This window comes from Opisthocomus hoazin, chromosome 4 (assembly GCF_030867145.1).
Source record: "Opisthocomus hoazin isolate bOpiHoa1 chromosome 4, bOpiHoa1.hap1, whole genome shotgun sequence".
NCBI lineage: Eukaryota > Metazoa > Chordata > Aves > Opisthocomiformes > Opisthocomidae > Opisthocomus > Opisthocomus hoazin.
In genome coordinates this window covers 1,969,425-1,981,910 of record NC_134417.1, presented here as the reverse complement: position 1 = coordinate 1,981,910, position 12,486 = coordinate 1,969,425, and the positions used below count along the sequence as shown (strand labels likewise).

At 62.0% G+C, this 12,486-nt stretch overlaps 1 protein-coding gene across 2 annotated transcripts in view; it reads right to left on the bottom strand.

Annotated features, from left to right (window-relative positions):
- The window catches only part of GPC1 (glypican 1), a 195,317-nt gene extending 184,292 nt beyond the window's left edge, over positions 1-11,025 (bottom strand). For both annotated transcript variants that reach the window (XR_012763609.1, XM_075417553.1), the window contains exon 1: positions 10,759-11,025. Coding sequence is in view for 1 of the 2 variants with exons in the window: in XM_075417553.1 (XP_075273668.1) it covers positions 10,759-10,924 (166 nt within the window). In the remaining variant the exon portion in view is untranslated. The remainder of the gene's footprint in view (positions 1-10,758) is intronic.
- Positions 11,026-12,486: the final 1,461 nt, after the last annotated feature.

Sequence of the window (12,486 nt, the reverse complement as noted above, 5' to 3'; positions counted from 1 at the left end):
TACAGACAGATCAAGCAGCTCGCCCAAGGTCACGCCACACGCGCCGTGCCAGAGCAGAAAATTGAACTCTCATCTCGGCAGTACCAGCACAGGTTTCCACTCGTGTCGGAGAACATCCCTTCTCCTCCCTGATTTCACTACGTCATGTTACAGAATCACAGAATAGTAGGGGTTGGAAGGGACCTCTGTGGGTCATCTAGTCCAACCCCCCTGCCGAGGCAGGGTCACCCACAGTAGGTTGTAGAGGACCTTGTCCAGGCGGGTCTTGAATATCTCCAGAGAAGGAGACTCCACAACCTCCCTGGGCAGCCTGGGCCAGGGCTCCGTCACCCTCAGAGGGAAGAAGTTCTTCCTCATGTTCAGACGGAACTTCCTGTGCCTCAGTTTGTGCCCATTGCCCCTTGTCCTGTCACTGGGCACCAAATGTTCCATAAACTAATAAAGTCAAAAACCAGAAATGCTACCCGGCAGTAGCAGAAGGGTTTCCTTCAACCCCTCCTCCTCCGCAGACCTTCGTTAATGAAAGCACCTGACCTCCGCGTGCCCTTGCTGTGCCTGCGCGCGGCGCGGAACCACCGAACGATCTAAGCCAAGGCATCTTCTGGAGCCACCTCGTCCGAGCCCTCGCTCACAGCGGGGCCAGCCAGCGCGGGGGCCCCTGGGCCCTGCCCACTCAAACTCCAAATATCTTTGAGGATGGAGATGGAAATGCCCCCACCTTCCGGGGCTCCTGTTCGTGAACAAGGTGGGCTTGTTCAGCCTGGAGAAGAGAAGGCTGAGAGGGGACCTTAGAAATGACCATAAATATCTGCAGGGTGGGGGTCAGGAGGACGGGGCCAGACTCTGTTCAGTGGTGCCCAGCGACAGGACAAGGGGCAATGGGCACAAACTGAAGCAGAGGAAGCTCCAGCTGAACCCGAGGAAGAACTTCTTCCCTCTGAGGGTGACGGAGCCCTGGCCCAGGCTGCCCAGGGAGGCTGTGGAGTCTCCTTCTCTGGAGATATTCCAGCCCCGCCTGGACGCAGTGCTGTGCCCCCTGCTCTGGGTGACCCTGCTTGGGCAGGGGGTTGGGCTGGGTGACCCCAGAGGTCCCTGCCAACCCCTGCCATGCTGGAATTCTGTGACCCATGGCTGAGTCCACAGGACCTCCGCCCTCGGGTTCCCGTGACTGAGCAGCCTTCCCGCAAACCCACAGCGGACGAGTCTCTACCTACGGCTCGGCCTTCGAGAGCCTCACCAGCCTCCTCCTCCTCCTCCCCCAGCGTGGAAGCCTCTGTGAGACCTCTCACAAGCGAAAGGGGAGCGAGAGGGGGCTTTTTCCCGAGGCTCGTTTGGAATTCCGTCAGACAGCCACACAGATGTTTGCACACATCTACGCTGGCTACACAGCTGGTTTAAGCTCCGGCAGCTGCGCCCGGCGAGCGAGCGCATGGGGGGAGAAGCCCACCACCCTCTTCCACAGCACTCTCACCCCCAGGGCCTCGAGTTCAACAAACCAAGCGTCCCACGCGTTACGCAAGCTCTCTCGTTCCAACTCGCCGTTTACGGTGGGCTAAACTGCTGAAAAGAGCAAAGTGAGGTGGCTTCTCCAGCTTCACGGTGAAAATCTGCACCCAGAGGGGACCAGGACCCAGACCTCCCCCCGTCAGAGCCGCGTGGCAATCGCAGCACCCGACTTCCACTGCTCGGCTCAGCGGGGAGACGGCAGGAACGGGCGATGGGTGCTAACACCGCAGCTCTGCCTCGCCGCTCCCACCAGAGCCGCGCTCGGCCCTCGCAGCAGTTACACAGTCAAATCCCTGCAGCATCACGGACCCAGGGCAGAAGAGGCTGAAGCAGCCTCTTTTATCCATAGCTAAAAAAAATGTTTAATTAATCTTGATTTCTGACAGCGCTTTCATTATAATTTAATTTATGAATGAAATTTACCAATGAAAGAATTTCTATAATATCGGTGTTTCAGAAACGTGCCTGTCTGCTCCAGCTAAAAAGCGAGAGATTTGGGTAAAACTAGTGGAAACACTCCAACTAAATTACACACTACCGTTTTAGAATCCTATAAAATACCAATTTTTTGCAAGCCAAAACTATTTGTCATAGAGTATTTGCATTTTAGTCATATAAAAGATTAACTGTCTGCTGAAGTACTATCGTGCTGCTCCCGGAAACCACAGTAAAACTTTTTTTGTTGTTGCTTTCTTCTTTTTTTAATACCTCAGAAGAATGCATGGCAATTTAAAAAATGGCTTTACTCATGTTGCTAGCACAGGAGTTCACAACAGCTGGGTAATTCTGTGCTTTTGATTCATGCTGCACTGCATCGGAAAAGGCACAAAAAATTAAATTAGTTTTATAATCTCTGTACAGTCAACACAATGGTGATTAACGCGTTTTCTATAACTCAGAGCTGGAGCGTCGTGAAGAACTGTCAGAGCGCGCTCCGCTTACTCAAATCATAAGCAAGGAGGAAAAAAAAAAACAGTTTTCCATACCTGAAGAACTGCAAGTAAAACGGGAACACACCGCTGGGCAGAAGCGACCACCCAGCTCGCCGCTCCGTCGCGTACAGGCGAGCGTTTCCAGTGCCGACCGTCTCAAGCTTTTTTATCTGTCACAGAATGACCTGGCACCCATCCCTGGGAATCCAACCTGCCCTGCAGCCAGGCTTCGCCCTCAGGGACAGAGCACGCTCGGGGCACCAAAGCGTCAGGGGGTACGGACATTGGGGCAAGGGCCGTCTGTCCTCCACCAGCGAGAGGGGAAAAAAGGGCATTTTCTGCTGTCACCGAGTTTCAAATTTTGAAACTGAAGCAGAGGAAGCTCCAGCTGAACCCGAGGAAGAACTTCTTCCCTCTGAGGGTGACGGAGCCCTGGCCCAGGCTGCCCAGGGAGGCTGTGGAGTCTCCTTCTCTGGAGATATTCCAGCCCCGCCTGGACAAGGTCCTGTGCAGCCTGCTGTGGGTGACCCTGCTTGGGCAGGGGGTTGGGCTGGGTGACCCACAGAGGTCCCTGCCAACCCCACCATGCTGGGATTCTGGGATTCTGTTTGGTAACTTTGAGGGGAAGTGTCCCAGCGCAATGGCAGCTACAGCAGCTTTGTGCAAACAAACAACAAAACGTGACAGAGTAACCTCCAAGCGGCTGCTGCGAGGGCTCCCGCCAGCGTCAGGGTCTCCCTCCCCATCGCCATGGGGCAGTCACCCCACAGCTCTCAGCAGAGACCGTCAGTCCCCGTTCCACAGGCAGGAAAGCAAGAACGTGACTTCTTCCAGGAGACTTAACGAAGAGGAGCCTCGTATGGACTTGCTGCAGGCCACCATGCAAGCGGGCACGCGACTGCCCCGCCGTGCTGCCCACCGAGCCTCTCCCTCCTCCTCCTCCTCCCAGCTGTTCCTAGCAGCACCTTGGGAAGCACGGAAAAAGGCGTCCCAGCTCTTACACAGCTGCAAACTAAGAGGGACCCGCTCAGGATTTTCAGGAAGACTCAAATCTACGCAGAAAGTTCAGAAAGGGTGGATGGAAGCCAGCGTCGCGCAACCAGAGCAGCACGTCCAGCTCCTGGCTGAGTTAACACCCCACCAAGGAGACGTTCTTCCACGGGAAAAGCCACCTCCACACGCTGGCCACGCGGCTGCCGCGGCGCAGAACAGCGCAGGGGACATGGGAGGACCCGGAGCAGGGAGCAGGCTGGCTCTCCGGCCGCAGACAGCCCGGCACGGCACGACGGGACGCCTGGCCGGAGGCCACGTAGCCTCCTGGGAGCTGCCCGTCGGTCCCCTGCCCGCGGGCAAGCGAGCCATCACGCTCGGAGGGAACGTGTGCCCTGCTGCAGGAGCCCGGCAGCGCTGGCAGGGCCGCCGTGTGCCCGAGCAGCACGCTGTCTCCACGCTGTCCCCGCCGTCAGGCTGCCTGGATGTCTGCAAAAGCACCTCAAGGGACAAAGAGAAAAACCCAATATCCAGAAATATGCTGTGTTCAGCAGGACGCCAGGGCAGCAAACAGAAATTAAAGCCGTTTCCCCCAAGGAAGCCTGTGGATTTCCACAGAACTGGGATGTCCGTTGCCCTGGTTTTCCCCCCAAAATTCCCAGCTGAATACTAAAAGCGGATCCAAAAGCTCTCCCCACGCCAGTGACGCCTGCCGACTGCTCTCCCACCACCCCACTCCTCACTTCCACAACCCCGCAGCACAAGCAGCCGAACGCCCGAGCCGCTGCCGGCACCGCAGGCGGGATCCCGGCCCCGACCGACAGCTCGCCGAGCCCGGGGCCGTCCTTCGGCCCTGCCTTCGCGTTCCGTTCTGTGCCCAACGCAATTTGCTGCTGCAATAAAAATTGACTTTCCCTAACCCCCCCCCAGCCCGGGGGGCCGCGGCGGCTGGGCGCAGCAGGGCGCAGAGCTCCGCTGCCGGGCACTGCCCCGCACCCTCTGTTCTCCATCATCATCGCTGTGACCAGCGAGGAGAACAAAACCTCCGGCTCCCAAACGCGCATTTTTGACAACGGAGTCAGCAGCTCCCTCCCCGCCTTTGGTTAAATCAAAACATGCTTAATTATTGAAATTAGCCAGCGGAATCTATCTCTGCGGCCCCCCTCAAGGCGAGACGGTTGTACGGACAGCAACCGCGCGTCACAGCGACCGGTTCACGCGCCCGGCCGAGAGCCACCCGTCTCCCACCGAACCGCGGACCGACCGGCGCGCTCCGAAACGCGGGCGTCTCCAGCCACGCGTCCACGCAAGCGTCTCCGCAAAGAGCGCATCGGGCTCCTGCTGCGCCAGCAAAAGCGGCTGCTGACATCGCTGCGTCAGCCGCAGCCGACGGGGATAATTACGCGGCGAGAGCTCAGTCGCCCGCCTCGGGGTGACGGCAAGGCAGGCTCTCACGAGCCGTGTCGGCAGCACGACGCCGCGCAGCCCGCCGAAGCGCGATGCCGTCGCCCCGGCAGCGCGGGGACCCCGCTAGAGGGAGCCCATTTTGCTCCAGAAATCTCATTTTCCGGACGGTTTGGTACAGGCGCACGCCGCAGCCGCGAGTTAACGATCGCAGAGCGGAACGCACGCGAGTTGCCGTGTGTGTTTTAGGGTGAACAGAGACGCGGATGCGCAGCTCCGGCACGGCTACCGCTAACGTCGGTACCGCGGGGGGAAAAGGCTCAGCTCCCTGCGCTCTGCCCCGTCAGGAACAGCCCTCTGCGCCAGGCGGGCGGCGAAGCCGCTCCAGCTCGCCCTCGGCAAACTCCGCAGCGCAGGCGGGCGGGCAGAGCGCGCGGGAGCTCACCACGCAGCAGCCAGCCTTGAGAAATGCCGAGTAACCCCAGCCCAAACGGAACGGCAGCCTCAGAATCACAGAATCCCACCATGGTGGGGTTGGCAGGGACCTCTGTGGGTCCCCCAGCCCAACCCCCTGCCCAAGCAGGGTCACCCAGAGCAGGCTGCACAGCACCGCGGCCAGGCGGGGCTGGAATATCTCCAGAGAAGGAGACTCCACAGCCTCCCTGGGCAGCCTGGGCCAGGGCTCCGGCACCCTCAGAGGGAAGAAGTTCTTCCTCGGGTTCAGCTGGAGCTTCCTCTGCTTCAGTTTGTGCCCGTTGCCCCTTGTCCTGTCGCTGGGCACCACTGAAAAGAGTCTGGCCCTGTCCTCCTGACCCCCACCCTGCAGATATTTGTAGGCATTTCGAAGGTCCCCTCTCAGCCTTCTCTTCTCCAGGCTGAACAAGCCCAGCTCCCTCAGCCTCTCCTCGTAGGACAGACCCAAAAGGCACCGGAGCCACGGCGCGCTCCCTTTCAGCTCCGGGGCAAAGACCCCTCCTCGGGAGCGGAGCAGCCCCAGATTTTATTTTCCACGCCGCAGACGCAGGTTTGCCCCAGCTCCGCGCTGACGCCTCTCGCCCTGCGAGCGCCAGCAGTTGCAATGCCCTCCGGTGCCGGGTTTACCGCCCTCCTCCCACTCCCGGAGCCTCGTCAAGTCCGGTCCTGCAGCCAGACCTGTTCCCCACTCGGCTAACGCTGCTCCAAACGGCTCCAACGCGCACACTCCACAAAGTTTTCCTTACAAAAAGCACACGATGCGGCCTAAAAGGACCAAAAGAGCAAGGAAAATCGTTCCGACTCCTTTCCGCTAAGGAATGGGGGAAGCGCACTGGCGAGGTGTCCAACTGGACGAGCAGCAACGTGGCCTGGCAAAGTCCAGCTGGCTGTTTTCTGCGCCCTCCTCTTCCTTCACCGCCTCGCACCCATCGCCCGCATCAACAAGCTCAAGCCAGCAGCGAGCCAAGCTTAGCACGGATTCATCTGGGGAATGAAGAATCCAAAGCAAAAGCCCGGCCCGAACAGCGAGCAAGGTCCAAGCGCATCGCTGCTGACCCACAACTCTCCAGTCTCCTCCAGCACACGAGAGACCCATCCCTGCTGGAGGCACCGGGCAGCGGTCACCCACCCACCACCAGCAACCCTCCATCACCTCAGCAGAGGAAGCTGGATGCCCTCCCCAAAGCGCAGCGTTTGCCGGCACCGAGCAGCACCCGCCGAGCGGGGACCCTCTCCCCTCCGTCCCCAGAGCAGGGGACACGCGACGGGGTGATGGTGTCTGGGTGGCACAAATGTGAGGGAGCAGGAGCTGTGGCTTTCTGCCTCCAGAGGACTCGAGAGGAAACAGGAGAGCTGGAAGCTCCCAAACCACCCGGATTTTGTAGCCATCCCAGCAAGGGGGTGCGGGTGACCCAGCCGGTGAGCGGCAACGCTCTCCAACACGCAGCAAAACTTTGCTCCGGTCAGTACACCTTCTGGAAGAACTTCTTTGAGGAAGAACTTCTTCCCTCTGAGGGTGACGGAGCCCTGGCCCAGGCTGCCCAGGGAGGCTGTGGAGTCTCCTTCTCTGGAGATATTCCAGCCCCGCCTGGCCACGGTGCTGTGCAGCCTGCTCTGGGTGACCCTGCTTGGGCAGGGGGTTGGGCTGGGTGACCCACAGAGGACCCTGCCAACCCTGAACATTCTGGGATTCTGTGGAAGCGGGCGTTGGAGCCTTCCCAAACCCGAGTGGCGGGGAGAGAGTTTCCCCCCGCGTCAGAAACCCCCTTCTAGGCAGATCTTCACCGGAGACTCTGGGTGCACGCCTGCCTGGCAGGATTGCTGACGGGACCAGACGCTTCTTGCACGTTGGGGAGTTCTGCCGTTGACTTCAAAGCAGTGAGATACAACACCTTGGGTGCTCCCCAAACAGGAAGTTCCATCTGAACATGAGGAAGAACTTCTTCCCTCTGAGGGTGACGGAGCCCTGGAACAGGCTGCCCAGGGAGGCTGTGGAGTCTCCTTCTCTGGAGATATTCCAGACCCGCCTGGACAAGGTCCTGTGCAGCCTGCTGTAGGTGACCCTGCTTCGGCAGGGGGGTTGGACTAGATGACCCACAGAGGTCCCTTCCAACCCCTACTATTCTGTGATTCTGTGATTCTGTAAACACACTTCATAATGGCACCCGACGTGCTTCCAGCGCTTCGATGTGTTCAAGGCGTTGCACGGCACCAGCAAAAAGCCAAGGACCCCTCTCGAGGTGGTTCCCGAGGAGCCTGGCAAGCCAAGAGCCTGGCCCTGAACCAGACGCGTGTCTCCCAGCCAGCTAATTACCGTGCGACCGCTTCGCTAACGGATCTGCGCAGTCATAAGCAGGGACTACCTTCTGCTGAGCTGTGGAGGCCTCCCATTACTCATAATCCTCTTAAATCATAACCAACAATACAGATTAGCAGGTGGAAAGCGTGCGGTAAGTGTTCTAAAACCAACACAAACGCGGCCATCCCAGCCCGAGTCAGAGCCGTGCCACGGGAGCTCGCTCAGCTCCTTTTGAAGGCAAGTTCTGGGGGTGCGAGCGGCGTGCGGCTCTGCTCCCGGTGCGGGGCTGGGGTGACAGCAACACCCCCCGAGCAGCGCCCGGAGCCCGTTCGAAGCAGGCAGGAGCCGTGGGGCTATGAAATGGGTTCTCCCCTTTGCTTCAGGGCAAGGAACAGCAAGGTCCCCGCAGAGCGGGAGAAAGCGAAGGGCTTTTGCCTCCGGAAGGCTCAGAAATCAGATAAAAGCGGGGTTCCTGAGCCTCTCAGACAGCGTGGAGAAGGCCACCCCACCAGGAAACCTCAGCACAGGCCCAGCTGGAGCTGCCACCAAACCGTCCACGCCAGTGTTTTTTAACCCCGCTGGCTGATGGGCAGGCATCTATGGGTGTCAGTCAGGTGCAAGCGGACGAGACCCCTGCCCCCCAGTTACAACCCCCACGGTCAGCAAGCTGAGCTCCAGCTGCAGAAACCAGCCTCCAGCGACGACCGAGCGTTTCCACAAGACACGGGGTCACAAAGCTGCACGACCCGGTGCTCGCTGCAGGTGGGGATACGCAGGAGGGTCTCCAGAGCCTTCCTTCTGGGGACAGGAGAACTGGCACCAACCCCCCCATGAACCCGCACAACTGCTAGAAGCGCACCTGAGAGACAACGCTACGCTCTACGAGGAACGTTTCCCAGGTCAGCATTAATGTATATTTGTGTTTTCACCAAAATGGGTACGTACCACAGCAACAGAAAAGGGCACTCCTGAATGCGTACCCATCAGAAAGCACGCGTGGTAATTACCAATGGAAATCATTAAGGCCGTTAGGCTAATAATATCAGCAGCAGGTTTACACGTGGAACCCCGAGCTCTTCTTCATAGCGCTTTCCACGCGGCGTTCCTCAAGTTTTGACAGCATTTATCTACTTTACTATTATCTGATCGCAGCAGCAGCCGGAGGTGCCCAGTCCGACGCCGTAATTCTCACTCCTGTTGCTCAAGGCAGCCAGCGTACGCGCTCGGAGCGACCAACAGCAGGACACCCAGCTCCCGGTTCCCAGCACCCTCCGTGCCCTCCGCTGCTTTCCGAACCGCAGCGACGCGCAGGCACGAGCCGCTTCGCCGGCGGCTACCCCGCGACGCTGGCAACGGCGGCTCACACCGCCCCGGACCGCGGCCATCGCCACGAGCGTCCGTCAACGCTTCGTCCTCCAGGAGCTTTCCACTCGAAACACGACTGCCAACGTCTTCGAGCGTGCAATAATTAGATGCAAATCTATAAAAAGCCGCTTTCTTGCTCAACTGAATCACTACCCTATTAGTAGCGACGTTCCAACGACTTTGAAATTCACCACTGTTTAACTTCGAGGATTGCTCGTTTCATTTTGGAAATTTACTCTCAGTTGCAACTCGACAAAGGAAATGTTAATTTGTCCACACGAGACCTTTACAAGGGTTGGCCTTTTCCCCTCCCGGGTCGGATAACGAAGCGGCTTCCCCGGAAAGCTGCGCGATGAAATATTCAACGCCAGGCACTCCGCGGCCCCGACGCGCGCTCCGAGCGGCAGTTGCACCGGGGTGTCCCCGCGGGCTGGCTCCGGCACGCACGCTGCACTGTCTGAGGGAGGAAGCTCCCGCAAGCGAGGAGCGAGCTCTCAGATATGGGTCACAAGTTGGCGTACCACAACTTCAGTGAGAATTGCAAAAAAAAAAAAAAACCCAACACCTCAGCATATTTCCCCCACGCTTTCAGGAAAAAAGAAAAAAAAAAAAACCACAAAATACCCGACGCAATATAAACCAGACCTTGAATATTCTTTGGTATTTCAGCGGTTTTCTGTAAAACGCAGGAAATCAGACAAGATTTGTCCAAAACCAGGACGAAGGCGAGCGGACGGGCTCTGACGGGGGTTGCTCAGGGTTCCCCCACCCTTGACACGGGGCCGTTTCACTCCTCCTTTTTCAACAACGAGCAAAACGCCCTTTCCAGGCTCGCTGCCCACCCAAAAGGAGATGGAGAAGAACCAGTCCCTTCTCGTCGCCCTGTGGCGTTTCCCAGCCCCGGCCCCGAGCCCCGCGGCAGCCCGACCCCCCCCCCATTCCCGACGCCCTCGAACCGGAGGGGACGAGACAATGAACGCGGAGAGAAAGAGCGAGGAGGCCGGCGCCGAGCCCCGGCTGCCAGCGCCCCAGCCCCGGCCGCGGAGAGGGACCCCTCCGGCCCGGGCACCGGGGTGCTGCCGGGGGGGGGGGGGGGGGGAGAAGGGGAGACACAGAGAGGTGCTGCCGGGGGGGGGAAAGGGAGACAGAGGGGTGCTGCCGGGGGGGGGGAGAAGGGGAGACACAGAGGGGTGCTGCCGGGGGGGGGGGGAGAAGGGGAGACACAGAGGGGTGCTGCCGGGGGGGGGGGGGAGAAGGGGAGACACAGAGGGGTGCTGCCGGGGGGGGAGAAGGGGAGACACAGAGGGGTGCTGCCGGGGGGAAGAAGAGGGAGACAGAGGGGTGCTGCGGGGGGGGGGGAAGAAGAGGAAGACAGAGGGATGCTGGGGGGGGAGGGAGAAGAGGGAGACAGAGGAGTTTTGGGGGGGGAGGGAGAAGAGGGAGACAGAGGGGTGCTGCGGGGGGGGGGGAGGAGAGGAAGACAGAAGGGTGCTGCCGGGGGTGGGAAGAGAGGAAGACAGAAGGGTGCTGGGGAGGGGAGGGAGAAGAGGGAGACAGAGGGGTGCTGGGGGGGGAGGGAGAAGAGGGAGACAGAGGGGTGCTGGGGGGGGAGGGAGAAGAGGGAGACAGAGGGGTGCTGGGGGGGGGGGGGGGGGGGGAGGAGAGGAAGACAGAGGGGTGCTGCCGGGGGTACCCGTCGCGCGCGGCCCCCTCCCGAGCCGGGTCCCCACCGCCACCCCCGCCGGGGGGAGGGCGCGGGGGTCTCTGCGCCTCGGCCGCGGGACTCACCGGAGATCTCGGCCTGGGGCACGCCGCTGAGGCTGAAGCCCTTGGCCCCATACAGCTGCCGGACCTCGGCGCAGCTCCTCGCCTTGCCGCCGCCTCCTCCGCTGTCACCGCGACCCGGGCCGGGGGCGACGCAGAGCAGCCACAGCCCCCACGGGAAGAAACGCATCCTTCTCCGCTGGCCCCGCCAAGGGCAGCGCCGCGCTCCCGCGGGGGGAGGCGGCCGGGGGGGACGGAGGGCCCCGGGCCGAGCAGCCCCGCAGCGGGCGGGCGGGCGGGCGCGGACGGCTTTTGTTCCTAGCGCGGCCGCATCCCCGGGCAGTCCCGCCGCGCTGCTGCCGCCTGCGCCGCCGCCGGGGCGGGGCGGGCCGGGGGGCGGGGCCTGGCCGGGCGGGGCGGGGCCGGGCGCGCGGCGGCACCGCTCCACCTGCGCGCCGAAACGGGCGGGGTGCAGGGCGGGGGGGGGGAGCTCCGCGCGAGGCAGGGCTTCCCCCGCCGGACGTGGCATCACGCCGCCCCGCGCCCAATCCCGCGCCCCGGAGGGCTCGGCCCCGCCCACCCCGGGGAGCCCCCGGCCCGGCCCCGCGAGCATCGCTCCCCCCCCCCCCCGGCGGGGCTTGACCCCCGGAGCGGGGGGAACGGGACACAGCCGCGTGGAGACCGAGCTGACCGACCCCCCGGCACCCAGCACCCTCACGGAGCGGGGGGGCCCGGCGGGGTCCGGGGGGGGGCGGTCCAAGCGCCCCTCGAGAGCAGATGTGGGCAGGGGAGGTCCGGGGGGGGGGGGGGGGGGGGTCCAAGCGCCCCTCGAGAGTAGATATGGGCGGGGGGGGTCGCAGCAGGGTCCTGGGGGGGGGGTCCAAGCGCCCCTCGAGAGTAGATGTGGGCAGGGGGGGTCCCAGCAGGGTCCTGGGGGATCCCAGCGCCCCTCGAGAATAGATGTGGGCGGGGGAAGGTCCCAGCAGAGTCGGGGGGGGGGGGGGGGGGGGGGATGCAAGCAGCCCTCGAGAGTAAATGTGGGCGGGGGGGGTCGCAGCAGGGTCCTGGGGGCTTGCAAGCAGCCCTCGAGAGTAGATGTGGGCGGGGGGGGTCCCAGCAAGGTCCTGGGGGATCCAAGCGCCCCTCGAGAGTAAATGTGGGCGGGGGGGGGGGGGTCGCAGCAGGGTCCTGGGGGGGGTGCAAGCAGCCCTCGAGAGTAGATGTGGGCAGGGGGGGTCCCAGCAGGGTCCTGGGGGATCCAAGCGCCCCTCGAGAGTAAATGTGGGCGGGGGGGGGGGGGGGTCGCAGCAGGGTCCTGGGGGGGTGCAAGCAGCCCTCGAGAGTAGATGTGGGCAGGGGGGGTCCCAGCAGGGTCCTGGGGGGGTCCAAGTGCCCCTCCGAGAGTAGATGTGGGCAGAAGGGGGACCTCGGGTGACAAATCTCCGCAGCGGGGTGCTTGGCGGCTGGGCCCGCGGGGTTTGGGGGTGCTTCCCACCCAACCGGGGCACCCGACATAGCCCGCGGCGAGGCGATGCCCGAGCGTTGCCCACCCAACGGGCACGCAGCCGGCAAAACACACACGGGAAAGTCGGGTCCTTCTCCTTGCTGCTTCCGAACTGGTCGCTCTCCTGAGGAACCAGGAGGGAGAGGGCAGCGGGGACAACGTGATGGCCCCGGGGAGGGGAAGGGTGGCCGCGGGGGAGAGGAAAGCTGTTGCTTTCCTATGAAAACACCTAATGATTTCCTATGAAA